The sequence below is a fragment of the Lathyrus oleraceus genome, chromosome 5 (genome assembly GCF_024323335.1).
Source record: "Lathyrus oleraceus cultivar Zhongwan6 chromosome 5, CAAS_Psat_ZW6_1.0, whole genome shotgun sequence".
Taxonomy (NCBI): domain Eukaryota; kingdom Viridiplantae; phylum Streptophyta; class Magnoliopsida; order Fabales; family Fabaceae; genus Lathyrus; species Lathyrus oleraceus.
The window spans coordinates 552,430,372-552,456,825 of record NC_066583.1 but is presented as its reverse complement, the minus strand read 5'-3'; the positions used below and the strand labels follow the sequence as shown (position 1 = coordinate 552,456,825).

Sequence of the window (26,454 nt, the reverse complement as noted above, 5' to 3'; positions counted from 1 at the left end):
AAAGTTTAAAGTATTTGTTTGATCAGAAAGAGCTGAATATGAGACAGAGGAGATGGTTAGAGTTTCTGAAGGATTATGACTTTGGTTTGAATTACCATCCGGGTAAAGCAAACGTAGTGGCTGATGCATTGAGTCGGAAATCATTGCATATGTCTATGTTAATGGTTAAGGAATTGGATTTAATTGAGCAGTTTAGAGACTTGAGTTTGGTGTGTGAGAGTACTCACCATAGTGTTAAATTGGGAATGTTGAAGTTAACGAGTGGTATTCTGGATGAGATTAGAGAGGGTCAGAAATCCGATGTGCTTTTGGTTGATAAGTTGACTCTAGTGAATCAAGGTCAAGGTGGTGAATTCAGAGTTGATGAGAATGGTGTTTTGAAATTTGGTAATCGGGTGTGTATTCCGGATGTTACCGAACTGAAGAAGAGTATTCTTGAGGAAGGACACCGTAGTGGCCTGAGTATTCATCCTGGAGCTACGAAGATGTATCATGATTTGAAAAAGTTATTTTGGTGGCCGGGAATGAAAAGAGAAATTGCGAGTTTTGTTTATTCTTGTTTGACTTGTCAGAAGTCAAAGATTGAGCATCAGAAGCCGTCTGGGCTAATGCAACCGTTGGTTATTCCAGAGTGGAAGTGGGATAGTATCAGTATGGATTTTGTTTCTGGTTTACCGAGGACAATTAAGAATTTTGAAGCTATTTGGGTGATTGTTGACAGATTGACAAAATCGGCTCATTTCATTCCGATCAGAATGGATTATTCGTTAGAGAGATTAGCTGAATTGTATATTGAGAAAATTGTAAGTTTGCATGGTATTCCGTCGAGTATTGTTTCGGACAGAGATCCTAGATTTACATCGAAGTTCTGGGAAGGTTTGCAGAGGGCTTTGGGAACTAAGCTGAGATTGAGTTCTGCATATCATCCGCAAACTGATGGTCAGACTGAGAGGACGATTCAGTCACTAGAGGATCTTTTGAGGGCTTGTGTTTTGGAAAAGGGAGGTGCTTGGGATTGTTATTTACCTTTGATTGAGTTTACCTACAACAATAGTTTTCATTCGAGCATTGGTATGGCACCGTTTGAAGCTTTGTATGGTAGGAGATGTCGGACACCTTTATGTTGGTATGAGTCCGGTGAGAGTGTTGTGGTTGGACCGGAGATTGTTCAACAAACTACGGAAAAGATTAAGATGATTCAGGAGAAGATGAGGATTGCTCAGAGTCGTCAGAAGAGTTATCACGACAAGAGGAGGAAGTCACTTGAGTTTCAAGAGGGAGATCATGTGTTTCTTCGTGTTACTCCGATAACTGGGGTTGGTCGAGCTTTGAAGTCGAAGAAGTTGACACCTCGATTTATTGGTCCTTATCAGATTTTGGAGAGGATAGGGGAGGTAGCCTATCGTATCGCTTTACCGCCGTCACTTGCGAATTTGCATGAGGTTTTTCATGTGTCTCAGTTGAGGAGGTACATTCCTGATCCGTCGCATGTGGTCCAAGTAGATGATGTACAGGTGAGAGATAACCTAACTGTTGAAACATCACCTATGAGGATCGAGGATCGAGAGTTGAAGCAGTTGCGGGGTAAAGAGATTGTTTTAGTAAAGGTAGCTTGGGGAGGACCAGCAGGTGGCAATGTGACTTGGGAACTTGAGAGTCAGATGAAGGAATCTTATCCTGAGTTATTCACTTGAGGTATGTTTTCGAGGACGAAAACTCTTTTAGTGGGGGAGAGTTGTAACACCCCGATAAAAATAAGATAATTATTTAAAATAAGTTAATAATATATTTATTAATTTAATTAAATAATTGGATTATTATTATTGGAATATAATGTTGGAATCAGTAAAAAGAGTCCCATTTGGCAAAAAGAGGTTTTCACGTGAAAACAGAGAAACGACTCTAAAGTGGAAAAAGGGCAAAGAGCCAGAGAACAAGGGTTGAAGAGAGGAAGAGCTCGAAGCCGAAGGATTTGTCGGATTAACTCAGGTAAGGGGGGTTTATCGTCGTTTAATGGGTATTATGGGTTAACATGTAATGGGTAGTGATAAACCATTGAATTGACCCTGATTAGAACGATGAATGTTGAAATTTATGAATTTATGGATGAATGTGATATGAGTTCACTACGCCAAAAACTGGAATAGACAGCGCACCTTAGAGGGCGCTTTACTACAAAAGCGCTCTTTAAAGTGAAGCGAAAAATAAGGAGCAATAGACAGCGCACTTTAGAGAGCGCTTTTGTAACAAAGCGCCCTCTAAGGTGAAGCGAAAAAATAAGGAGGAGATAGAGGGACAACAATACATGGCGCTTTTTAGAAAGCGCCCTCTAAGGTTACCCTTAGAGGGCGCTTTTAATAAAGCGCTGTTATAAGTCCATGTGCATTTCCAGCTTATAAAGGGCGCTTTATTACAAAAGCGCACTCTAAAGTGAAGAGAAAAAATAAGGAGCGAACAACTTGAATAGACAGCGCACTTTAGAGGGCGCTTTTGTAACAAAGCGCCCTCTAAAGTGAAGCGAAAAAATAATGAGGAAATGAAGGGACACCAATAGAGGACGCTTTATTGAAAGCGCCCTCTAAGGGTAACCTTAGAGGGCGCTTCTAAAAAAGCGCTCTAAGGCGCTTTTGGAAAGCCTTAGAGAGCGCTTAAAGCGCTCTCTAAGACCCCCTTTAGAGGGTGCTTTTGTAATAAAGCGCCCTCTAAAGTGAAGCAAAAAAAAAATGGAGGGACAACAATAGAGGGCGTTTTTGTGAAAGCGCCCTCTAAGGTTACCCTTAGAGGGCGCTTTTGAAAAAGCGCTCTCTAAGTCCATGTGCATTTCCAGTTTAGAAGGCGCTTTTGGAAAGCCTTAGAGAGCGCTTTCAGAAGCGCCCTCTTAGGCCCCCTTTAGAGGGCGCTTTTTTTAAAAAAGCGCCCTCTAAGGTCCCCTTTAGTAAACATTAAAAATATAACATATACTGCATGTCTCTTTATTTTCCCTCTCTATAAGCTATTTCGTTTTCTCTCAACTGCGATTACTCTCTACTGCGATTACTCCCTCACCGTTCATCGTTCGTTCTCCCTCCCTCACCGTCATCGTCGCCGTTCGTTCTCCCTCCCTCACCGTTCACGTTCACTGCGTTATCCTCTTCCACCGTCACTGTTCACTTTCTTCTCCATCGTTACCGTCACCTTTAAGGTATTTCTCTTCTCCATCGTTACCGTTCACTTTCTTCATGTGTTTGATTATGGCATTTTCTAAACTTAGTTTTTCATTTTGTGCATTATGTTGATTAATGTTGTTTAGGGCAAACTGAGTTTTTTATTTCTGATTGAAAACTGATATATTTGAAGTGTGTTTGAGCTTGTTTTTGGAAGTTTGATGATTATGGATACAAGTTTGTTCATGTTCCAAACACCATAAGTTTGCATTGGTCTTTTGCATGCAGTAGGTGTGTGTGAGTTTGTATTCAATAATGATAAAAAAAAAAGAGTTTAGATTGTTGTAACATGAGAGAAATGGAAGGTATATGAATGTGTTCACGTATTGAATCATTGTCTTACTTGGGTCTTATTGAATCATTTCTATATTACAGATAAAATGGCTAACCAAGACGATACCAATGCCGCGAATGAATCACGTAATAATGTTGAAAAAGAAATCAAACGAGGATTGACTGTTATGAAGTCAATCATTCGTGCAAGAGACAAGGGTGTAAAATTTGAAGTACATTGGAGTGCTGAAGACCAACTAATTGAGCCTAACGGTTCAATGTTGGCAAGTTACATTGGTTTCCTTGTTCGCCAACATATTCCGATTACATGTGATAATTGGAGAAGTCCGGACTTGAAGGTTGGCAAGGAAAAAATATGGTCGGAGATAAAGGTACTTACCATATATTGTTATATGTTTTTTTGTTGACTATTTGTTAACCATATATTGTTATAATATTACTTTATAATAACACACTCCATTTGTATGTTTTTTAGAGATCCTTTCACATCGATGAAAGCCGGCAAAAATATTGTATTCAATTGGCCGGAAAAAGACTCCGAGGATTTCGATCCTTTTTGTGCAACAAATTTCTCAAGGATGAGGAAGGAAAATTTGTTGAAGGAGAACGACCAATGAAGTATGCCGAGATTATTTCAGCCGATGAATGGAATAACTTTGTCGCCAAACGAAGAAACGAAAAATTCCATGTAATGTCTATTAATTATGCTATTATACAATTGTTAAGTTACTAAGTTCTAATATGCCTTAAACTTTTTTATCCAGGAAGTAAGCGACATAAATAGGAAAAGGGCATCAAAACCCGCGTATCCGTACAAAAAAGGGCGTATGGGTTATGCACGGTTACAACAAAGAATTGTGAGTATATTCAAATACTATGAGCTTATACATTGTCACAATATGTTATAATTGATGATCTTATAATCTAATTCAATGTGTAGCTAGCCGAGGAGAAAAGTGACGCAACATCTCTTCCGGATCACGTATTATGGAAGGCTGCTCGGGTTGGGAAGGATGGGGCTGTCGTTGAAGCGGTCCAAAATGTTTATGACGAATGTGTAAGTATATGTAACATTATTTCTTTAATTATATCGAAAATTTTGTTAGACATATAATTCATTTTTAATCTCCTCTAATAATATTTCAGGAGACTTTATCCCAAACCGTACCTTCAACCGAGGTCCAGGATTGCAGGAGCGTACTTAGTCGAGTACTAAATGTTCCTGAGTATTCCGGTCGTGTGAGGGGTAAGGGTTTTGGTGTGACTCCGTCGTCATTTTATAAAAAAACAAAAACAAAAAATCCTACCAACAAAGAGGTGATGGAGACCTTGGCGGAGTTAAGGGCACAAGTACTCCAACTGCAAAACGAGAATGCAAGGTATAGAGAGGAAAGGTGCGCTTCCGAGGCAAAAGATACTAGTGACCGAGCTAGTATCAATCATCAACCGAAATTTCCCGAGGTAATTATATATGTTATTATGAAATTAAAATAGCACTTTTTTACTTGACACATATACAAGTTAACAATAACATTTATTATTGGTTTAGGGCATTTCACCTTGTCAGTTGTATCTATCGTCACCAACTTATCGCATGGTTGGAAAGGGAAAAGTGCACAATACTTCGGGTGAATTACTTCACCATAATCCCCTCCCGGTGGGATTTATGAAAGTTTCGGTTGACCTCGTATTCGATACGGACGCCCGTCTACCATTACCTGACGTTGTTTCAGAGACAACGTTGATGCGAGATGCAGTCGGATCCTTTGTTGGTTGGCCGTCAGAGCTAATTTTCCCTGATGCCGAGGTATATATGTTCTAAATGATTATGAATATTTAGTATTCACATTTCAATTCAGCTACAATTATGATATTTAATCAATTATATGGTAATGTTAGACTCCTACAAGACCCACACATAAAGTTGGTAAAGGGATTTCAAGACGCATCGAGTCGGTTGCATCTCAAAAAGAGGTACAAATATATATACCCATTGAATTATATACGCAACGATTCTGTTGCATCAGAAAAAGTCATGATTTATTTTATATGAATTTTTAGGTTCCCGGTCGAGAGTTGAAAAGCGCTGCTAAGGATATTCCAACGACGTCCGGGACAAAATCTCAAATTTTGATGCGTCTTGAGAAAATGGTGGAGGAGTCCGATATTATGCATGGGGGGGTCATTCGTACTATAAATTTTGATGAAGGTGTTTTCGGAGCTGCTCATTTCGAAATAATTGGAAAGGAGGACTTCCAACAACTTTTTGAACACACCGAATTGGGCATCGCTGTCATTCATACATACATATGGTACTCCGATCAATCTATAATTTACTTAGTTGAACAATTTATTTACACATTTCAATGAGTAGTCTAATGTTTATTATGTTTCTATTTAAGGTATATGTATGTAACATTGATGCGGGGAACTGAATTGTGTAACCGTTTCAATTTTATTGCTGCTTCCCGTATCAACGCAACGTTAATAACGAATAATTCAACATCCGTAAAGAATGATCTAGTCGATATATTCATGGCGGCCGGCGATAAGTCTACACCCAGTTTGTATTTTTTACCGTTTAATTCTGGCAACGGGTTAGATTTTCTTTCTAATAATTTCATTCTAATCTATGTATATCTTTTACGTAGAAAATTTTCATTCATCTAAATTTTTGTTTTATTTTACAGTGGTCACTGGGTGTTGGTTGCTATGGATCTTTCGAGACTAATAGTGTATTATCTCGATTCTTTATCGGGTGATTGGAGTAAATATCCGAGTATGAAGAAGATGGTTGACGCGTAAGTGAAATTCCCCTAAATAATCGTGTGTATTTGTATATTTAATTATGTCTGTCAGATTGATCTCAATATACGTTTTTATTTTGTTAGGGCAATAATAAAATTTAGATTGAAAAAGAAATACCGCAATAGGAAGGACATTACCTGGATCAGAGTTCAGGTATATATTAAGTATCTTATTTTTGCTTATAATAGTGTTTGTTTTTTTGCTTATAATAGTGTTTGTAAGAAATTAACTATATATATATTGTTTGTTTTTCTGTGTAGTGTCCTCAGCAAAATAATTCGGTCGATTGCGGATTTTTTGTAATGAGATTTATGAGAGACATCATTGCGTTGAATCGTATAGACATCCCAAAAATGGTATGGAATAATAACTTAGGGTTTATTTTAATATTATCGGATATTTCATCTAATTTGTTACTAAATCATGAATATGTTTTATTCTCTTAATTGTTGTACTTTGAGGAATACAAATCTTACTCAAGAGCTCATTTGGATGAAATCAAGGATGAATTGTGTCAATTCATTGTTGATCAAAGAATCATATAGCTAGGTTGTATATTGTTGTACATATATGTATGGAATGTTGTTGTATATATGTTGTATATTGTTGTTGTAATTTTACTAAATCATGAATATGTTGTTGTATATTTTTGATCAAAGAATCATATATTAATGTTGTATATATGGAGGATTAATGTTGTATATAAATGGATTCATGTTGTATATATCAATGGATTAATGGTGTATAACATTGGATTAAAGGATGAAATCAATATGAATTTTACACTTTTGCAGCATGCGAACAGGTTACCAATTAAATATCCACTGTTTTTCAAACAATTTTTTTTTAAAATAACTAACACTTTAGAGGGCGCTTTGTCCAGAAAGCGCCCTCTAAACACTTTACATTGACAACTTTAGAGGGCGCTTTTTCCTGAAAGCGCCCTCTAAACACTTTACATTGTCAACTTTAGAGGGCGCTTTTTCCTGAAAGCGCCCTCTAAACACTTTACATTGACAACTTTAGAGGGCGCTTATTCCTGAAAGCGCCCTCTAAACACTTTACATTGACAACTTTAGAGGGCGCTTTTTCCTGAAAGCGCCCTCTAAGGTGTCTCTTAATGGACCACTCCAGAGGGCGCTTTTTTCTTAAAGCGCACTATAATGTGGCCCTTAAAGGGCCACTTTAGACAGCGCTTTCTCCAGGAAAACAAAGCGCTGTCTTTACCTATGCCAGCGCCACTTTAGAGGGCGCTTAAAAGCGCTGTTATAGGCCAAAATAAGCGCCCTCTTTTCCCTTATTTGGCGTAGTGGTTATAATTGAAGAAAATTCGTAAGGATTAGATGGAATAATGTTAGAATTTGTGAGATTGAATGTGTATGATCTGTGTTAGACAATATGAATGAATGTTGTGTAAAAATTGGAATGTGGAAGGTGGGATCTGAGAATCTCGTAGCAGAGAAAACCATAGTAGATCTGGAATTCTGCTTTCTGGTCATACGCGTATGGCACTAGGCAATACGCGTATGAGATGGTCCGGTACGCGTATGGCCCTAGGCAATACGCGTATGGATGAGGAAGATGATGTTTTGAACGTGGTTTTGTCTCTGTTGGTACGCGTATGAGGAAGTGGTACGCGTAGCATACGCGTATGAGGCAGACAATACGCGTATGGGATTGGCTGAGAAATGGGTCATACGCGTATGGGACTAGGCAATACGCGTATGGGCAGAATTGTGATTTTTCTGAGCTGTTGTTGTGCAGTTTTGGTCATTGCAGCTGGGTGATGTAATTTAGCTGATGTATGATATAGTAGGGATCATTTCCCGTTGTTTTGAGCAGTGTAGGTATTAGTAGAGTGTGCTAATACGGTGATTTATTATTTAGCATGATATGATATGATTATGTGATAAACATGCTGATGATGTATGATGGTATGCATAATAATGTGAATGTATCTGTTATGTATGCAATTGTGAATGGACTGTTTATGGCTTAGAGTGTGAGCATATGTCTATTTTGAATTGTTATTGATGTTTGCATGCTAGGTGATTTAGCATGTATATTATGGCCTTTATGGTGGTAGCTAATTCCCATGGTGAGGAATTAGTGAGTGAGTTGTTGTGGATTGTTGTTGATGTTTGCATGCTAGGTGATTAGCGTGCATATCATAGCCCTTGGGGTGGTAGCTAATTCCCATGGTGAGGAATTAGTGAGTGAGTCGCTAGGTCTCAAATGAGTGGGACTAGTGAGCTTGGTAGCCGTATCTGGATTTGATCGGTGAGGTTGAACTATATGTTCACGAATAGTCGGTACCGCATGCATGGAGTCTCATTGCATAATGTATGTATGACGTATAATATGAATGGATGTATTCCAATATTATACGTGTGTTTTGTGTTGAGTTGAGTATGATGATGATTACGAGTTGATGTTACCGTTGTTGAATGTGTGATATGATTAGGGTGATGAAATGTGTTAATTTACTTAGCATTACATGATATTTTATAATGCTTATTATATCGATTGAGGAACTCACCCTTACAACTATGTTTTCAGGTAACGAGCAGTGATTGAGTAGAAGCTAGTGATTGGAGTCTAGTGTAGTTCCTTAGTGGGTCATGCTCTGGTAGACGTAACATCGGGACGGGATGTTTTACTTGTTTTTCATTGATGATTGTTGAACAAGTTTACATGTAATGTGTTACATGTTTTGCATTGTTGTTAGACTTTATCCGCTGCGAATTATGCAAATGTTTTATTTTGATTAAATAAATGAGCATGACAGGATATTTTGATGATTGGTGTGAAGTGTCAAGTGTGACACCCTTAATTGCATATCTACTCTGATTTATGTTTTGTTGATTTAATTAAATATTGGGGTATTTTAGAAGGGTGTAACATTAGTGGTATCAGAGCATAGTCGGTCGAGTCGAGTCGTAATTATTCTGTTTCCCTGTACGTGATAGGTGTTGTGTAACCCTATCAGTACTTATTGTTTTAGCTTGTTAGGTTTTCAGAATAGAGATGGCTGGAAGAGGTAGAGATGATGCTGCGATTGCTGAGGCTCTGGGTATGCTAGCTGGAGTACTTGGAGGAAATCCGAATGTTGTGGGACTGGGAGCTGCTCGTCAACTGAGTGAGTTCCAGAAGAACAATCCTCCAATGTTTAAGGGAGCATACGATCCAGATGGTGCTCAGAAGTGGTTGAAGGAGATCGAGAGGATCTTCCGAGTGACTGAGTGTGCCGATAACCAGAAGGTCAGGTTCGGTACGCATATGCTGTCAGAGGAAGCAGATGATTGGTGGGTTGCTACCCGCATTGAGTTGGAAGCTGCTGGGAGTGCTGAGATCACTTGGGCGGTGTTCAGAGAGAGATTCCTGAGGAAGTACTTTCCAGAGGATGTCAGAGGAAAGAAAGAGATAGAGTTCTTAGAATTGAAGCAGGGCAACCGGTCTGTTACTGAGTATGCTGCTAAGTTCACAGAGCTGTCGAAGTATTACACTCCCTATAATGAGGCTACTGGGGAATTTTCAAAATGTGTGAAGTTTGAGAACGGGTTACGTCCCGAGATCAAGCAGGCTATTGGGTATCAGCGGATTAGAGTGTTTTCTGACCTGGTGGACTGTTGCAGGATTTTTGAACAGGATACCAAGGCCAGAGCGGAGAGCTATCAGCAAAGGATTGATAGGAAAGGCAAGAATCAGAATGATCGTGGGAAACCGTATGCAGCTGGCAAAGGTTTCCAGAGACAGAGTGGGATGAAGAGGCCTAGTGGGGGAGACTCCAGTGCCCCTGCTAAGTGTTTCAGATGTGGTCAGGCTGGACATCGTATCCATGAGTGTACCAGTAATGAGAAGAAGTGTTTTAAGTGTGGAAAAGGTGGTCACTTGGCTGCAGAGTGCCGGTTGAAGACTGTGACTTGTTTCAACTGTGGAGAAGTGGGTCATATCAGTCCACAGTGTCCTAAGCCGAAGAGAGAGAACCAGTCGGGAGGCAAGGTCTTTGCTTTATCGGGTTCTGAGACTTCTGCAGATGATCGTTTGATCCGAGGTACGTGTTATATTAATGGCTTTCCTCTTGTAGCTATTATTGACACAGGTGCGACTCATTCCTTTATATCTTTGGATTGTGCTGTGAAACTTAAATTAGAGATATCTGAGATGCATGGGAGTATGGTGATTGATACTCCTGCGAAGGGTTCAGTGACTACTACTTCAGTTTGTTTAAATTGCCCTTTGAGTATTTTTGGTAGAGACTTTGGGATGGACCTAGTGTGTCTTCCACTAGTGCAGATTGATGTTATCCTGGGTATGAACTGGTTGGTGTCTAACCGAGTTTATATCAACTGTTTTGATAAGACTGTGATCTTTCCTGAGATTGAGGGAGAAAAGAGTTTGTTTCTATCAGCAAGGCAGGTGAATGAGGCAGTAGTAGATGGAGCAGAGTTGTTTATGCTGTTAGCGACTTTGGAGGCTAAAGATAAACTGGCGATTTGTGATCTAGCCGTGGTGTGTGATTTTCCTGATGTGTTTCCTGAAGAAGTGAATGAATTACCGCCAGAGCGTGAAGTTGAGTTCTCGATTGATTTGGTACCTGGTACTAGGCCGATATCGATGGCTCCGTACCGTATGTCTGCTGTTGAGTTAACTGAATTGAAAAGTCAGTTGGAAGATCTGTTGGATAAGAAATTTATTCGCCCGAGTGTGTCACCGTGGGGTGCACCAGTGTTATTGGTTAAGAAGAAAGAAGGTACTATGAGGTTGTGTGTGGACTACAGGCAACTGAATAAAGTGACGATCAAGAATCGGTATCCTTTGCCGAGGATTGATGATTTGATGGATCAGTTGGTTGGTGCGAGTGTGTTCAGCAAAATAGATTTGAGATCTGGGTATCATCAGATACGTGTGAAAACTGAGGATATTCAGAAGACTGCTTTCAGAACAAGGTATGGACATTATGAGTATTCTGTGATGCCTTTTGGTGTGACTAATGCGCCTGGAGTATTTATGGAGTATATGAATAGGATTTTCCATCCGTACCTAGACAAGTTTGTTGTGGTGTTTATTGACGATATTTTGGTGTATTCGAAATCTGAAGAAGAGCATGCTGAACATTTGAGAGTGGTTTTAGGAGTTCTACGAGAAAAGAAGTTATTTGCTAAACTGTCTAAGTGTGAATTTTGGTTAGAAGAGGTTAGTTTTCTTGGTCATGTGATTTCAAGAGGTGGTGTTGCTGTTGATCCTTCTAAGATAGAAGTGGTATCTAAGTGGGAAGCTCCGAAGTCAGTTTCTGAGATAAGGAGTTTTCTTGGACTTGCAGGTTATTATAGGAAATTCATTGAGGGATTTTCTAAGTTGGCGTTACCGTTGACGATGTTGACTAGAAAGTGGCAAGCTTTTGTTTGGGACTTAAAATGTGAAGAAGGTTTCCAAGAGTTAAAGAGAAGGTTAACTACTACTCCTATTCTGATATTACCGAGTCCGTCAGAACCATTTGAGGTTTACTGTGATGCTTCATTGTTGGGTTTGGGTGGTGTTTTGATGCAGAATAAGCAGGTTGTAGCTTATGCTTCGAGACAACTGAAGGTTCATGAGAGGAACTATCCGACACACGATTTAGAGTTGGCAGCAGTGGTATTTGTTCTGAAGTTATGGAGGCATTACTTGTACGGGTCAAGATTTGAGGTTTTCAGTGATCATAAAAGTTTAAAGTATTTGTTTGATCAGAAAGAGCTGAATATGAGACAGAGGAGATGGTTAGAGTTTCTGAAGGATTATGACTTTGGTTTGAATTACCATCCGGGTAAAGCAAACGTAGTGGCTGATGCATTGAGTCGGAAATCATTGCATATGTCTATGTTAATGGTTAAGGAATTGGATTTAATTGAGCAGTTTAGAGACTTGAGTTTGGTGTGTGAGAGTACTCACCATAGTGTTAAATTGGGAATGTTGAAGTTAACGAGTGGTATTCTGGATGAGATTAGAGAGGGTCAGAAATCCGATGTGCTTTTGGTTGATAAGTTGACTCTAGTGAATCAAGGTCAAGGTGGTGAATTCAGAGTTGATGAGAATGGTGTTTTGAAATTTGGTAATCGGGTGTGTATTCCGGATGTTACCGAACTGAAGAAGAGTATTCTTGAGGAAGGACACCGTAGTGGCCTGAGTATTCATCCTGGAGCTACGAAGATGTATCATGATTTGAAAAAGTTATTTTGGTGGCCGGGAATGAAAAGAGAAATTGCGAGTTTTGTTTATTCTTGTTTGACTTGTCAGAAGTCAAAGATTGAGCATCAGAAGCCGTCTGGGCTAATGCAACCGTTGGTTATTCCAGAGTGGAAGTGGGATAGTATCAGTATGGATTTTGTTTCTGGTTTACCGAGGACAATTAAGAATTTTGAAGCTATTTGGGTGATTGTTGACAGATTGACAAAATCGGCTCATTTCATTCCGATCAGAATGGATTATTCGTTAGAGAGATTAGCTGAATTGTATATTGAGAAAATTGTAAGTTTGCATGGTATTCCGTCGAGTATTGTTTCGGACAGAGATCCTAGATTTACATCGAAGTTCTGGGAAGGTTTGCAGAGGGCTTTGGGAACTAAGCTGAGATTGAGTTCTGCATATCATCCGCAAACTGATGGTCAGACTGAGAGGACGATTCAGTCACTAGAGGATCTTTTGAGGGCTTGTGTTTTGGAAAAGGGAGGTGCTTGGGATTGTTATTTACCTTTGATTGAGTTTACCTACAACAATAGTTTTCATTCGAGCATTGGTATGGCACCGTTTGAAGCTTTGTATGGTAGGAGATGTCGGACACCTTTATGTTGGTATGAGTCCGGTGAGAGTGCTGTGGTTGGACCGGAGATTGTTCAACAAACTACGGAAAAGATTAAGATGATTCAGGAGAAGATGAGGATTGCTCAGAGTCGTCAGAAGAGTTATCACGACAAGAGGAGGAAGTCACTTGAGTTTCAAGAGGGAGATCATGTGTTTCTTCGTGTTACTCCGATAACTGGGGTTGGTCGAGCTTTGAAGTCGAAGAAGTTGACACCTCGATTTATTGGTCCTTATCAGATTTTGGATAGGATAGGGGAGGTAGCCTATCGTATCGCTTTACCGCCGTCACTTGCGAATTTGCATGAGGTTTTTCATGTGTCTCAGTTGAGGAGGTACATTCCTGATCCGTCGCATGTGGTCCAAGTAGATGATGTACAGGTGAGAGATAACCTGACTGTTGAAACATCACCTATGAGGATCGAGGATCGAGAGTTGAAGCAGTTGCGCGGTAAAGAGATTGTTTTAGTAAAGGTAGCTTGGGGAGGACCAGCAGGTGGCAATGTGACTTGGGAACTTGAGAGTCAGATGAAGGAATCTTATCCTGAGTTATTCACTTGAGGTATGTTTTCGAGGACGAAAACTCTTTTAGTGGGGGAGAGTTGTAACACCCCGATAAAAATAAGATAATTATTTAAAATAAGTTAATAATATATTTATTAATTTAATTAAATAATTGGATTATTATTATTGGAATATAATGTTGGAATCAGTAAAAAGAGTCCCATTTGGAAAAAAGAGGTTTTCACGTGAAAACAGAGAAACGACTCTAAAGTGGAAAAAGGGCAAAGAGCCAGAGAACAAGGGTTGAAGAGAGGAAGAGCTCGAAGCCGAAGGATTTGCCGAATTAACTCAGGTAAGGGGGGTTTATCGTCGTTTAATGGGTATTATGGGTTAACATGTAATGGGTAGTGATAAACCATTGAATTGACCCTGATTAGAACGATGAATGTTGAAATTTATGAATTTATGAATGAATGTGATATGAGTTATAATTGAAGAAAATTCGTAAGGATTAGATGGAATAATGTTAGAATTTGTGAGACTGAATGTGTATGATCTGTGTTAGACAATATGAATGAATGTTGTGTAAAAATTGGAATGTGGAAGGTGGGATCTGAGAATCTCGTAGCAGAGAAAACCATAGCAGATCTGGAATTCTGGTTTCTGGTCATACGCGTATGGCACTAGGCAATACGCGTATGAGATGGTCTGGTACGCGTATGGCCCTAGGCAATACGCGTATGGATGAGGAAGATGATGTTTTGAACGTGGTTTTGTCTCTGTTGGTACGCGTATGAGGAAGTGGTACGCGTAGCATACGCGTATGAGGCAGACAATACGCGTATGGGATTGGCTGAGAAATGGGCCATACGTGTATGGGACTAGGCAATACGCATATGGGCAGAATTGTGATTTTTCTGAGCTGTTGTTGTGCAGTTTTGGTCATTGCAGCTGGGTGATGTAATTTAGCTGATGTATGATATAGTAGGGATCATTTCCCGTTGTTTTGAGCAGTGTAGGTATTAGTAGAGTGTGCTAATACGGTGATTTATTATTTAGCATGATATGATATGATTATGTGATAAACATGCTGATGATGTATGATGGTATGCATAATAATGTGAATGTATCTGTTATGTATGCAATTGTGAATGGACTGTTTATGACTTAGAGTGTGAGCATATGTCTATTTTGAATTGTTATTGATGTTTGCATGCTAGGTGATTTAGCATGTATATTATGGCCTTTATGGTGGTAGCTAATTCCCATGGTGAGGAATTAGTGAGTGAGTTGTTGTGGATTGTTGTTGATGTTTGCATGCTAGGTGATTAGCGTGCATATCATAGCCCTTGGGGTGGTAGCTAATTCCCATGGTGAGGAATTAGTGAGTGAGTCGCTAGGTCTCAAATGAGTGGGACTAGTGAGCTTGGTAGCCGTATCTGGATTTGATCGGTGAGGTTGAACTATATGTTCACGAATAGTCGGTACCGCATGCATGGAGTCTCATTGCATAATGTATGTATGGCGTATAATATGAATGGATGTATTCCAATATTATACGTGTGTTTTGTGTTGAGTTGAGTATGATGATGATTACGAGTTGATGTTACCGTTGTTGAATGTGTGATATGATTAAGGTGATGAAATGTGTTAATTTACTTAGCATTACATGATATTTTATAATGCTTATTATATCGATTGAGGAACTCACCCTTACAACTATGTTTTCAGGTAACGAGCAGTGATTGAGTAGAAGCTAGTGATTGGAGTCTAGTGTAGTTCCTTAGTGGGTCATGCTCTGGTAGACGTAACATCGGGACGGGATGTTTTACTTGTTTTTCATTGATGATTGTTGAACAAGTTTACATGTAATGTGTTACATGTTTTGCATTGTTGTTAGACTTTATCCGCTGCGAATTATGCAAATGTTTTATTTTGATTAAATAAATGAGCATGACAGGATATTTTGATGATTGGTGTGAAGTGTCAAGTGTGACACCCTTAATTGCATATCTACTCTGATTTATGTTTTGTTGATTTAATTAAATATTGGGGTATTTTAGAAGGGTGTTACATCGACAACTGGGAGGATTCATACAAGGAATTGCCACGGTTTTTATGGGCATTAAAAACATATGTCCCAGGAACTGTGGCAATTATGGAGACAGTGCCAGCGATGATGCCAGACGGAACCTATGCTACAGGTAATAGAATATTTCACCGTCTCTTTTGGGCATTTGACCCGTGCATCAAAGGTTTCGCATTCTGCAAACCTATTATTCAAATTGATGGCACTTGGTTATACGGAAAATACAAGGGTACTTTGCTCATGGTGGTTGCACAAGACGACAACAATAATGTCTTTCCCATTGCCTTTGCTCTTGTTGAAGGTGAAATGGTTGGTGGATGGGGTTTCTTTCTTCGACATCTCAGAACGCATGTGGCTCCACAAGCCAATCTCTGTTTGATTTCTGATAGACATGTTGTCATTGAGAGTGCCTACAACAACCATGACATGATCCTCCTTCTACACATGTCTACTGTGTCAGACACATTGCACAAAACTTCATGCGTGCTATAAAAGATAAGAATCTTCGCAAGAAGGTGGTGAATGTTGGGTATGCTTTAACTCAACCCTCATTTCAATATTATCGTGATGAAATTAGACTTTCTAATGAAGACGCAGGGAGATGGATAAATAACATACCAGTAGAGCAGTGGACAAGGGCATTTGACAGAGGTTGTCGATGGGGCCACATGACAACAAACATTGTGGAATGCATGAACGGGGTATTCAAAGGAATTCGAAATCTGCCGATAACCGCCTTGGTAAGATCAACCTATTATAGGTTGGCTTCTATGTTTGCAACCAGAGGTGAAAGATGGAGTGAGGTGTTAATGTCTGGGCAAGTATTCAGTGAGTGTTGTATGAAGGTCATGAAAGACGAGAGCATCAAAGCTAGCACACACGCTGTAACAGTCTTTGACCGTGATAGACACAATTTCAGCGTCCAGGAAACAATGGACCACAACGAGGGGAGACCAAATTTAGCCTATGATGTTAGACTAAACATAAGTTGGTGCGATTGTGGAAAATTCCAGGCCTTCCGCATACCTTGCTCCCATGTCATAGCAGCATGCGCTTATACTCGTCAAGACGCTTACAGCCATTTATCTGATGTGTATAAGGCCAACACCATCATGAATGTATATACTCAAAGCTTCTCAGTACTGCCAATGGAGGATTACTGGCCTCCATATGAAGGCGATATTGTTTGGCACAATGACGAGATGCATAAAAAGAAGAAAGAAAGGCCAAACAACACACATATCAGAACAGAGATGGATTCCACAGATAAACATCAGTACAAAACATATGAAAACATAAATATTTCTAACTGATTACAACAATCAAATTGATGTCGTCTCGACCGAACATCATTTCCCTACCATCCTTATCAGTCTTCATTCGCACCCAACCAAAGATACTGTCAAGTCTCTCAATACTTCTGATTTTTTCCCCTTCTGGTATTTTCCCATCTAACCAACGAACCAACTCCCTCTTCAGTTGATCGAACGTAGTGATGTTCCAAAACAGCATCAGCATTTGAGGTTTGTCTCTCGCATAAATCACCTTTCCGTATCAGTGACGAACACCAAACATGATAGCCAAATGATTGTATGAGATGTGGAACAATTAGTCACACAGCGCATCTATTTATAAGACAAAAAAATGCATTATAGGAGGAGTCTCCAATTGAATTGGCGACTCCTCTTAAAACCTACACAGGGGCGCCAATTGGATTGGCTAGGGCCCCTAGCCAATCCAATTGGCGCCTCCGTTCAAGTTTTAAGAGGAATCGCCAATTCAATTGGAGACTCCTCCTAAAAGTGGGGTATTTTGGGATTTTTTTTGAAACCAAAGATATTTTGGGAATTTCTTTAAAATGTGGGTTATTTTTGTAAAAAATCCTCTTTATAAGATGGAGGGAGTAAAAAGTAAAATTAAATAGTTGAACGGAGAGGGAAAGAAGAAAGAAACCGTTGAAACGATAACAATGATCCATTTCTGAATAGTGCACCTTTGGTAATAATTATTTTTATTTTTATTATGGAATAGTTATTTTAATTTTTTTAGCGGAGCTACAATTATTTACGAATCAATGAATAATATGTAATAAATAAGTGTAATATAGGAGGTGCATATGTATAGGAGGTGCATATGTATTTTTATATTTATTAATATTGTAATTAAATCTTTAATATATTAAATTAAAAATATTTAATCCATTTATTAAAAAAATTTAATTTTATATTTTGAAAATCAAAATCTAGTAAAATAATAATTTCATCTTCTTTCTCCAACTTGTACTCATATTTATCTTTTTTTGTCTGTCATCGTAAAATAACCATAAAAACAATTTTCTTTTCATATTCTCATATTCAATCTCTCACATAATGTAACCTTAATTTCATCTTCTTCTTCCGCCATTGTATTATGATAGAACTGAATCAAAATACATAAATAAAAAAAGTTAGAAAATAAACAAGCATACGGAAAGAGAACATTCATCTCCTTTAATCCAATTCCACCATTTGTACCACCATCGTACTTATTGGCGGAGCGGTCGGAAATGAGAGAAACGGTGCTCAACGGCAAGGTTGTTCGAAACAATAATTCAACCAGTTCATTAAGTAGGTCACGCAACGGGATGCACAAAACATACCTATTTTCTTTGTTTGGAGGCATGGTGACCGGAGACAAGGTGGTGGCCGATAGCGACTTTGCTCGAAAAGATGAACCATTGAGTTCATTAGAAAAGTCTTGTATTGTGGAATTTGAATACGGCAGTGGTCATAGATATGGGGAAAAAAAGGGCGAAGTTAGGTTTTGGGAGAGAGAACAGATGAACATGTTATGTTTGCAGCATGAAAGGAAAGGTTTTCTTTCCTTTTACGCTCACCCTCTCTCAATACATGTATCTAAGGGAAATTTGATCAAATTCCTTAAGTGCAGATTGTCGACTGCACAACCTTCCTTCATGTCGCATATCGTCGCTCTCAAATCTATTTTTCTTTACGATAATTAAATAAAAGTTGTTTTTAATTATTAAACTATTATGAATTTAACGAATGATTGATATGCAATAAGTAAAAACTTCATATAAAAAAAGCTCACCAAACACCCGTGTATTGTAATGATGACATGACATCATTTGCTATTTTAATGGCCAATTAAAGTGATTATTTCAAAGGAGTCAATTAGATGATTTCGTCATAAAATCTCCCTTTTATTATAAGTCATATACAAAATCTTGTTTCCACTTTGAGAATTTTACCTGCCATCCCTGAATTTTTATATTGACAAAAATGTCTTTCTTATTATTTATCTATCCAAAAATTATATTTGGTAAAAATACTTTACTTTAGAGAAGCTGTAAAAAAAAAAAAACCTAATAGTTATAACAAAAAATATGGTATGAAAATTTTCAAAAATGGTTGGAAATTACACATTTTATCGGATATTTTAAAAATTGAGATGAGTTTTTATTGGATTTTTAAAATAAAATAAAAAAAGAGATTTATAATCTTTCTTCTTCAACAAACCGATAACATAATGAATCTACTTGCCAATTAGCATGTGACAACTATGTAAATGTTGTAATAGAGTGAACTTAATGTAATGATAAACTAACTGGATCGAAAAAGATATTGTTCAACCATACAGGTGGATTGTATTCTCACAAAATCATGCATCTTATGATTTACAAAATGTTTTTACTCATTCTTAAAAAAACTAACTTTAAGGTACCATAACTCACAATTATTGGGCCAGTCAAGAGTATTAAAACCTAGCTGAAACACAAAACCTTAGGTAGAACGACAAAGACACCATCCGACTCGTTATCGTCGGATTAGCCAATCCACCTAGTTCCTCCGTCAACCACAATTGCATGTGCCGTTACATACGTTTCTTTTGTCGTCACTATTAGCGGAGCATGAAGGTCATCCTCCAGACCTCGAATGAGGTCGTCGTAGATCCCATCTGCCTGTCAGACACCACTCTTCCTGTTCCCATCTAGTTTGGTCAGTGGGCCTCGCACTCTCTAGTGTTTTCTTAGTGACAGAAGTAGCAAAATACCAGATAACTTTACCAAAATATTTAATACAAGTCAAAAAAGTCAACAAAAAAAAAACCAGTAGAAGAGATAACATATGTGTATTAGTATTTATAAAGCAGACAACAAAATCCGAATATGATGTATTAGTTGAGACACTTCGCCAGCATCAAGCAAGTCATCTAGTTATCAAACCTAAACTTCAAAAGTTACAATAATCCCTCTAGAATAGTACATATACAATTTTTTTAGAACCATGCCATTTCCTTCCAATAAACAAACTAGAGAATAATCATCTTGAAATACATATAACAATACCTGAATCCATTAGTTGAAACATATTTACTGTAAGTTGTTGCATAGTCTGATGGAAATCCAAGACCATCCAGCTACACTTCCAGCCCTCCAATGCTTTTAAAATGATTCTAACTACCAACTTTCTTAAAGTTGTCTGGATCAACGCATTGATGGATTAAAAAAAGAGACTTATAATCTTTCTTCTTCAAATCTTTGTGTGCATCCTTTGTTCATCCGTAGCATTCTTTCCAATTGGTGTTACTCCATTCTTCACAAGATCCCAAAGATCTTGATAACAGAAAACAACATTCATCTGCTTACACCAATTTTCATTATTCTTACCATTCAATATTGGAAGATTCACTAAAAAATGGTCGTTCAAATGATTTATCGTGATTCAACGCGTCCCAAAGATCACACAATCAGTGCTCTAGATACCAGATGTTGGAGAAAATTCAATCTTGAAGTTAACCGAATCAATCTTTATGAACAAGAATCATTTTTTTTATTGATCACACCTCTTGTTCTTCACCCTTTACTCAGACGAAACAACCACGCTTTGGTTGCAATATGATTCTACACTACACAGAGAATTGAAAGAAGAAAATGAGACAATTGAAAATGAGAGAAAAGAGAAATTCTAGAGAAAGAAGAAGATTGTATTGTTGTGAAAACTGCTAAGTGTTTGTTATAATGTGTGTTAATCACAATTATTATTTTTGAAAACTACATAATACTACTACAAAACTTATATTATAATTAAAATAAAGTTCCTCCCTATTTATAGATGAGATTACTTGCACTCCAAGTAATCATAAAATAACTAACTTAACTAAAACTAAGCTAAGGCAGTCTTCTTCGGCTCTGTCGATGTTAACTTCTTCGACAACTACATGCTCCAACTACATGCTCCGATAAGCTATATTTGACTTTCTGTCAAATACAATTAATACAGACTATGTTTTGACCGCACATTATTTTGACACAAACTAAAATACTCTTCGACACCCGTCGAATATCGTAGGGGTTGACACAAAGAATTACATATTTAGCACACCACCTGATTCATTGTGTCTAAGTTATATACATTCATCATTGTTCTTAGTCTCTTGAACAAATCGACCTACACAACCTTCGTCATTATATCTGCAATCTGATTCTCTGATCTACAATGCTCCATAATTGTCTTAAGAAGGAGATTTTCCATTTATTAGAACTTGCTATTAGATTTATGTCATAGTTATTGCATGTGACTTCTTTATTTATTGAAAAGTTAAGTATAAAAATTTTAAGTACGTAGGACTTGACCAGCTATATTTGCGATTTACTCTAAGGATTAAATATTTTTGTGATCCTCCTAAATATTTCAAATTTTAGTTTTAGTCCTTCAAAATATTTCTTTTAAAGAATGATCTTCTAAAAAATTTCATTTACACTTTTGGTCCCTAATACTGAAACAAACGCTAAAATTGTTGCTAATTAATAATTTGTCGTTCATACTGTCACTAAGTTACAAGAGAGACCAAAAATATGGATGAAAAATTTTAGGAGGACCATTCTTTGAAAAAAATATTTTGAGAGACTAAAAATAAAATTTGAGATATTTAGAAGGACGACAAACATATTTAACCCTTTATTCTAATTAGAAAAAATAGAACTACATTGTATCTATTTTTTTAATAATAAAATAATATATTAATAAAAAAAATATTAACTATTAGAATACAAATAATCTCAAAGTAAAAAAAAAATCTAAAAGATTATCAAAGATATATATAAAAATTCAACGGAAAAAACACTACGATCAATAGAAGAGTGAATCAAACAAAATAGACACTTAAACGTGTTTAAGCAGACCAATCTCGTAAGATTCATACCATCTCATACTGCCAGAATCAACTTCAAGAGATTGGAATTTATTAAGAGATAAAAAACAACATATTAGTATCTAACCAAGACAAATATTCGATCCGTTATTGATTAAGGTAGAGGATAAGGTTCTAAAACCAGTTAGAGTAAGTGTATGAGTTCACCCCTGAACTACATAGTCTAAATAGTTCATACTACGTGTCCGATCATAACAAAATCATCCTTAGACTTTGTCCTACCACCTAGATTTGGCCCTACCATCTAGAGAAAAACAAGACTAAAAAAAAATCATATGGTCACTAGGAGGATTAACCGATTAAGTGCCTCTATACTTGACCACCATAAAATCATATACCACACAGAAAAAGTTAACTCACAAGTGACAAAAACTGAGAGACCAATTTAACCAAATTCCCACATAACAAACAAAAAATCCCACTAAAATCAATAATCACCCCCTTTAAACCGATTCTCTTTAAAAGAAATCCATCTTGCAAAAGGTGCGAGGAGAAAACCAATATTTTATGAGAAGTCCGGCGAACCCCAATAAAGAGAAGCGTCAAATTTTTAGTGGTAAGAATATATATCGATTATTTAACTTGTTAAATTATACTAGTTAGGAAAAAAACTTTGTACTCAACTTTCAAGATCAATTCAATTGAAATCAAAACAAAATTCTTTATATATTCAACACATAAATTATTAATATATTGCGAGAAACACATTCTTAAATCTAAGTTTTCTAACAATAGATCAATTTTGAAAATTAAAAATATTTATTATATTAAAATGTGACTTTTCCCCTCTAAATAGAGGAGGGTGGATTTGAAGAGGAATGTATAATTTCTTCTTCAATAGAAAAAAATTGTATCATATGTATCAACTATTTAGTTCCATCTCCCATTTTCTATTATCATCCCAAAAGTTAAAAGTAGTAGAAATTAGTAACCATTATAAACCTAACATACTTGTCACGGATATCAAATGAGCTTGACTACATTAGATCACCATATAATGGAAATATTCATTATTGAAATGGCAATTTATTTTCCACTTGAAGCATTTTCAAACTCATAATAAAAAGCATGTCAATGCTCAACACCAAGAAGCACAAAGCATATTGCACATGTTGCTGTGCATGCTTAATGATAATATTTGTTGATAACCAAACATAGGAAAATAATCACTAAAATTAAACAACCAAAGAAAGTTTGCAATGGAGTTGTTACATTACATTTGACATGTTGTCACTCTTTCTTTTCTTCAATCTTTTCTTCCTTCTTAGCTTCTTTCACTTCTTTCACTTCCTTAGTTGCTTTAGCTTCCTTGCTCACTTCTTTCACCTTTGCTTTCCCAGCCTTTGGCTTCATGAAGCAAAAGCATGAGCAACAAGGACACTGAAACAAGAACTTCATTTTCACTCAAAGAAAAGTGCTCAGATCTAAATTTTGTGTCCTCTTCTTATCTTGTAAATAATTTATATTTTTTTTTATTATAGTAAGAAGCTGTATATTCATTGGATTCCACTTTCAATCACTTTCAGTGTAGATGCGTTTGTCTAATAATGCCAGCTTTTGAGTGAGGATATGAGGTAGTGGGGTTATAGGCTAGCTAGACCATGTTGAAAATAAGTCACAATAATTGTGTCACGTAGTTATTGATTTTGACACTTCCATATATGAAATGAATGGTGATGATAATTTAGTGAAGGTTTGATCTCAAATCAATGGCTGAGATTGTGTGTGTTTTTTTTACATCTGCAGGAGATCTAGATATCACAAAGGGTGTGGTGTGGGTCATGTTGGCCATGCTTAGTGAGAAAAGAGTGCACCCATGTTTGTTTGTATACCAAAAGGATTACTCAAGCATGTGAAGTGTATTATAACTCTATGCTTAAACTTGGCTTTGAGATGTTAAATAATAAACTCATCTTGAATTAAAATATTCACCATGTTATTTGAAGGGAATGCTTATCAAATAGTAGTAGGAAATAGTAACTAGGGTAAAAGAAAATTACCAAAATAAACATCGTGGCATGTTTAACGAAGTGTTTAATTATATGCATGGCGTCGTTTTAAAGAAGAAAGGACATTCTTGACTGAAATACTGAACAAGTTGATTAATAGATGGTCCTCTTGTGTTCTTTAATAGTAGTACGGTAATACTCTTTATTTCTACACTATGCAGTGTTATTGTCTTGTAGTTGCCGACTTTCTTTCAAGATTTTTTTACTTGAATAGATTTTGATTTTGTTTAATATAAAAACTTTATAATTAGCACAATATAAGATGAGGAGAAAACAAAAATAATATGAGTTTCAAGGATAATATATCTATGATTAATGAAAATAGAAAATAAGATAATAAAATTTAAATTGAAATATAAATAAGTGGAATTTTCTTTTAAAATAACATATGTTTTTAACTAAAATTTTTAAATAATCATTTTTTTAAAATACTTATCAAAATAATCACTTTTCAAAAAACATCTAACCTAGACGCTAGTTGCATTGGCGCATCCAATGAAAATGTTATTCGTTGGCGCCGCATGCACTGATGCATCCATGGCCAATGTGTCAGTAGGAGTGACACATGCATGTGTAGCCGCCACATGCAATGGCGCATGTATAGTCCACTATATGTGTGCGCCAATGCATGTGGCTACTGCTCCGCCACTCCATCTATAAATACACAGCATTGCCCTCCTATAATTTTTTACACAAATTCTTACCCTCTCCTTCCATTTTCCTTCAATCTCCTTTAATTTTCTTTAAATTGTCTTCATATTCATACTTGTGTCCTTATATTCACAAGAGAAATGTCGATTTAATCTTTTCAGCAGTTCAACCTCCGATGAAGATCCTACTTTGGAATGTAGATACGTTCGAACATCTTAACATGACCTTGAATCGTTGGTTAGATGGAGAAATTGCAGATGATGAAAGGATCAGAAGAATTCAATGGCTTGATACGACGTTCAAACAAAATGGAGAAGTTCGTTTTTGGGTCAATATTAAAACTGACAGAGAGGTTCAAAGGATGATGTATACTTCTCACAAAATTATTTTGATGGTTGTATTCGCATAGTTATGTTATTTATGTGTTGTATTTGTTTGTGATGTTATTGTATTTGTCGTAGTTTTTTGTGTTGTTGTTTAATTATTCTATTTGTTCTGCTTATCATATGAAATGAATGTTGTTTTTAATACAAAGCAAAAGAGTTACAATTAAAATTATCTTGTTGTGCTTGTCCCAACACTAGGACAATTAGTACGATTATGACAAGGCTGACGATATGAACTACATAATCTAACTATTTTGTTCGCCGTGTCCATTTCGGTTCAAATACGGGTACTGTTTGGGCGGCCCTTTTTCTTTCTTCGCATTATTTCATTGTGCCAGAGAATATCCCCTTGATATGCAGGCCAGTGATCCTCTTTTTCTACCACCGAAAAGCTAACTTTGTAAACATTGCAAAGATTTATGACTTTGTAAACATCGGATAGTAAGTTGGAAGGAATCTGTCGAACCTTTGAACATACCGCTATGACATGAGAGCAAAGCATACAATGGCTTGGAACTTTCCGTAATCGCACCATCCTCTATCTAGTTCCCCTCAATAATGTCCCTTTGGCATGCCTTCATTGTGATCCATTGACTCAACAACTTTGTACAAACCTTTAGTACGGTCAAACACTATGACCACATGTGTGTTAGCTTTGGCAGCTTCCTCTTTAATGAATTTCATTGAAGCATCACTGAGCAACTGTTCAGATTGTAACACCGAACTCCATTTGGAACGTCTGATCTCAAACAACGCCCCTAGCATAAAATAGGTTGCTTGCACTAAAGCGGTTATAGGTAGGTTTCAGATGCCTTTAAAGACAAAGTTCATTGATACCACAAGATTTATTGTCATGTGGCCCCATCGTTGACTGTTGTTGTATGCCCAAGTCCCCTTCTCCAATGGAATATTGTCGATCCACCTTACTACATCTACGTTTGACAATCTGGTATCTTAGAGGTAGTGTTTGAAAGAAGGTTTTGTTAATGCATACCATGCGTTGACAACCTTCTTCCACAACGTTTTGTCTTTGATTTCCCGAATAAATTTTTTAGCGATATGTCTAATGTAGTAGACATGCATCGAAATAGGATCTTGCCAGCCATTATCAATATCTTTATAGGCACTCACAATTGAAGGGTGTTTGTCTGAGATCAAACATAAGTTAAGCTCAGGAGCAACGTGCAATCAGAGATTTTTTAGGAAAAAACTTCATGCCCAAGCAGTCTCCCCTACAACTAGTGCAAACACGATTGGAAAAATGTCGATGTTGCCATTTTGTGCCACTGCCATAAGTAGTGTTCCTTTATATATCCCGTACAACCATGTACCATCAATTTGTATAATAGGTTTATAGAAAGCAAAACCTTTGATGCATGGTTGATATGCCTAGAAGAGCCGGTGGAATATACCATTACCACTAACACAAGTCTTGTCTGGGGTATACGCCGACAACGTTT

At 37.1% G+C, this 26,454-nt stretch overlaps 1 protein-coding gene and 1 long non-coding RNA gene across 2 annotated transcripts; one reads left to right on the top strand and one right to left on the bottom strand.

The window, feature by feature from the left end:
• Positions 1-22,103: 22,103 nt before the first annotated feature.
• On the top strand, positions 22,104-23,893 carry LOC127086312 (uncharacterized). The gene is made up of 2 exons (XR_007789454.1): positions 22,104-22,504; positions 23,695-23,893. It is a non-coding gene; the product is annotated as an uncharacterized LOC127086312 (long non-coding RNA).
• On the bottom strand, positions 22,944-23,410 carry LOC127086311 (uncharacterized). Its single transcript, XM_051027058.1, has one exon. The coding sequence runs from the start codon at positions 23,344-23,346 to the stop codon at positions 23,179-23,181; it is 168 nt and encodes a 55-aa protein (XP_050883015.1). The 5' UTR covers positions 23,347-23,410; the 3' UTR covers positions 22,944-23,178.
• Positions 23,894-26,454: the final 2,561 nt, after the last annotated feature.

What these genes read in the sequence shown, in the direction of transcription:
- LOC127086311 (XM_051027058.1), bottom strand. Translation starts at nt 23,346, where the DNA reads ATGAAGTTCTTGTTTCAGTGTCCTTGTTGCTCATGCTTTTGCTTCATG.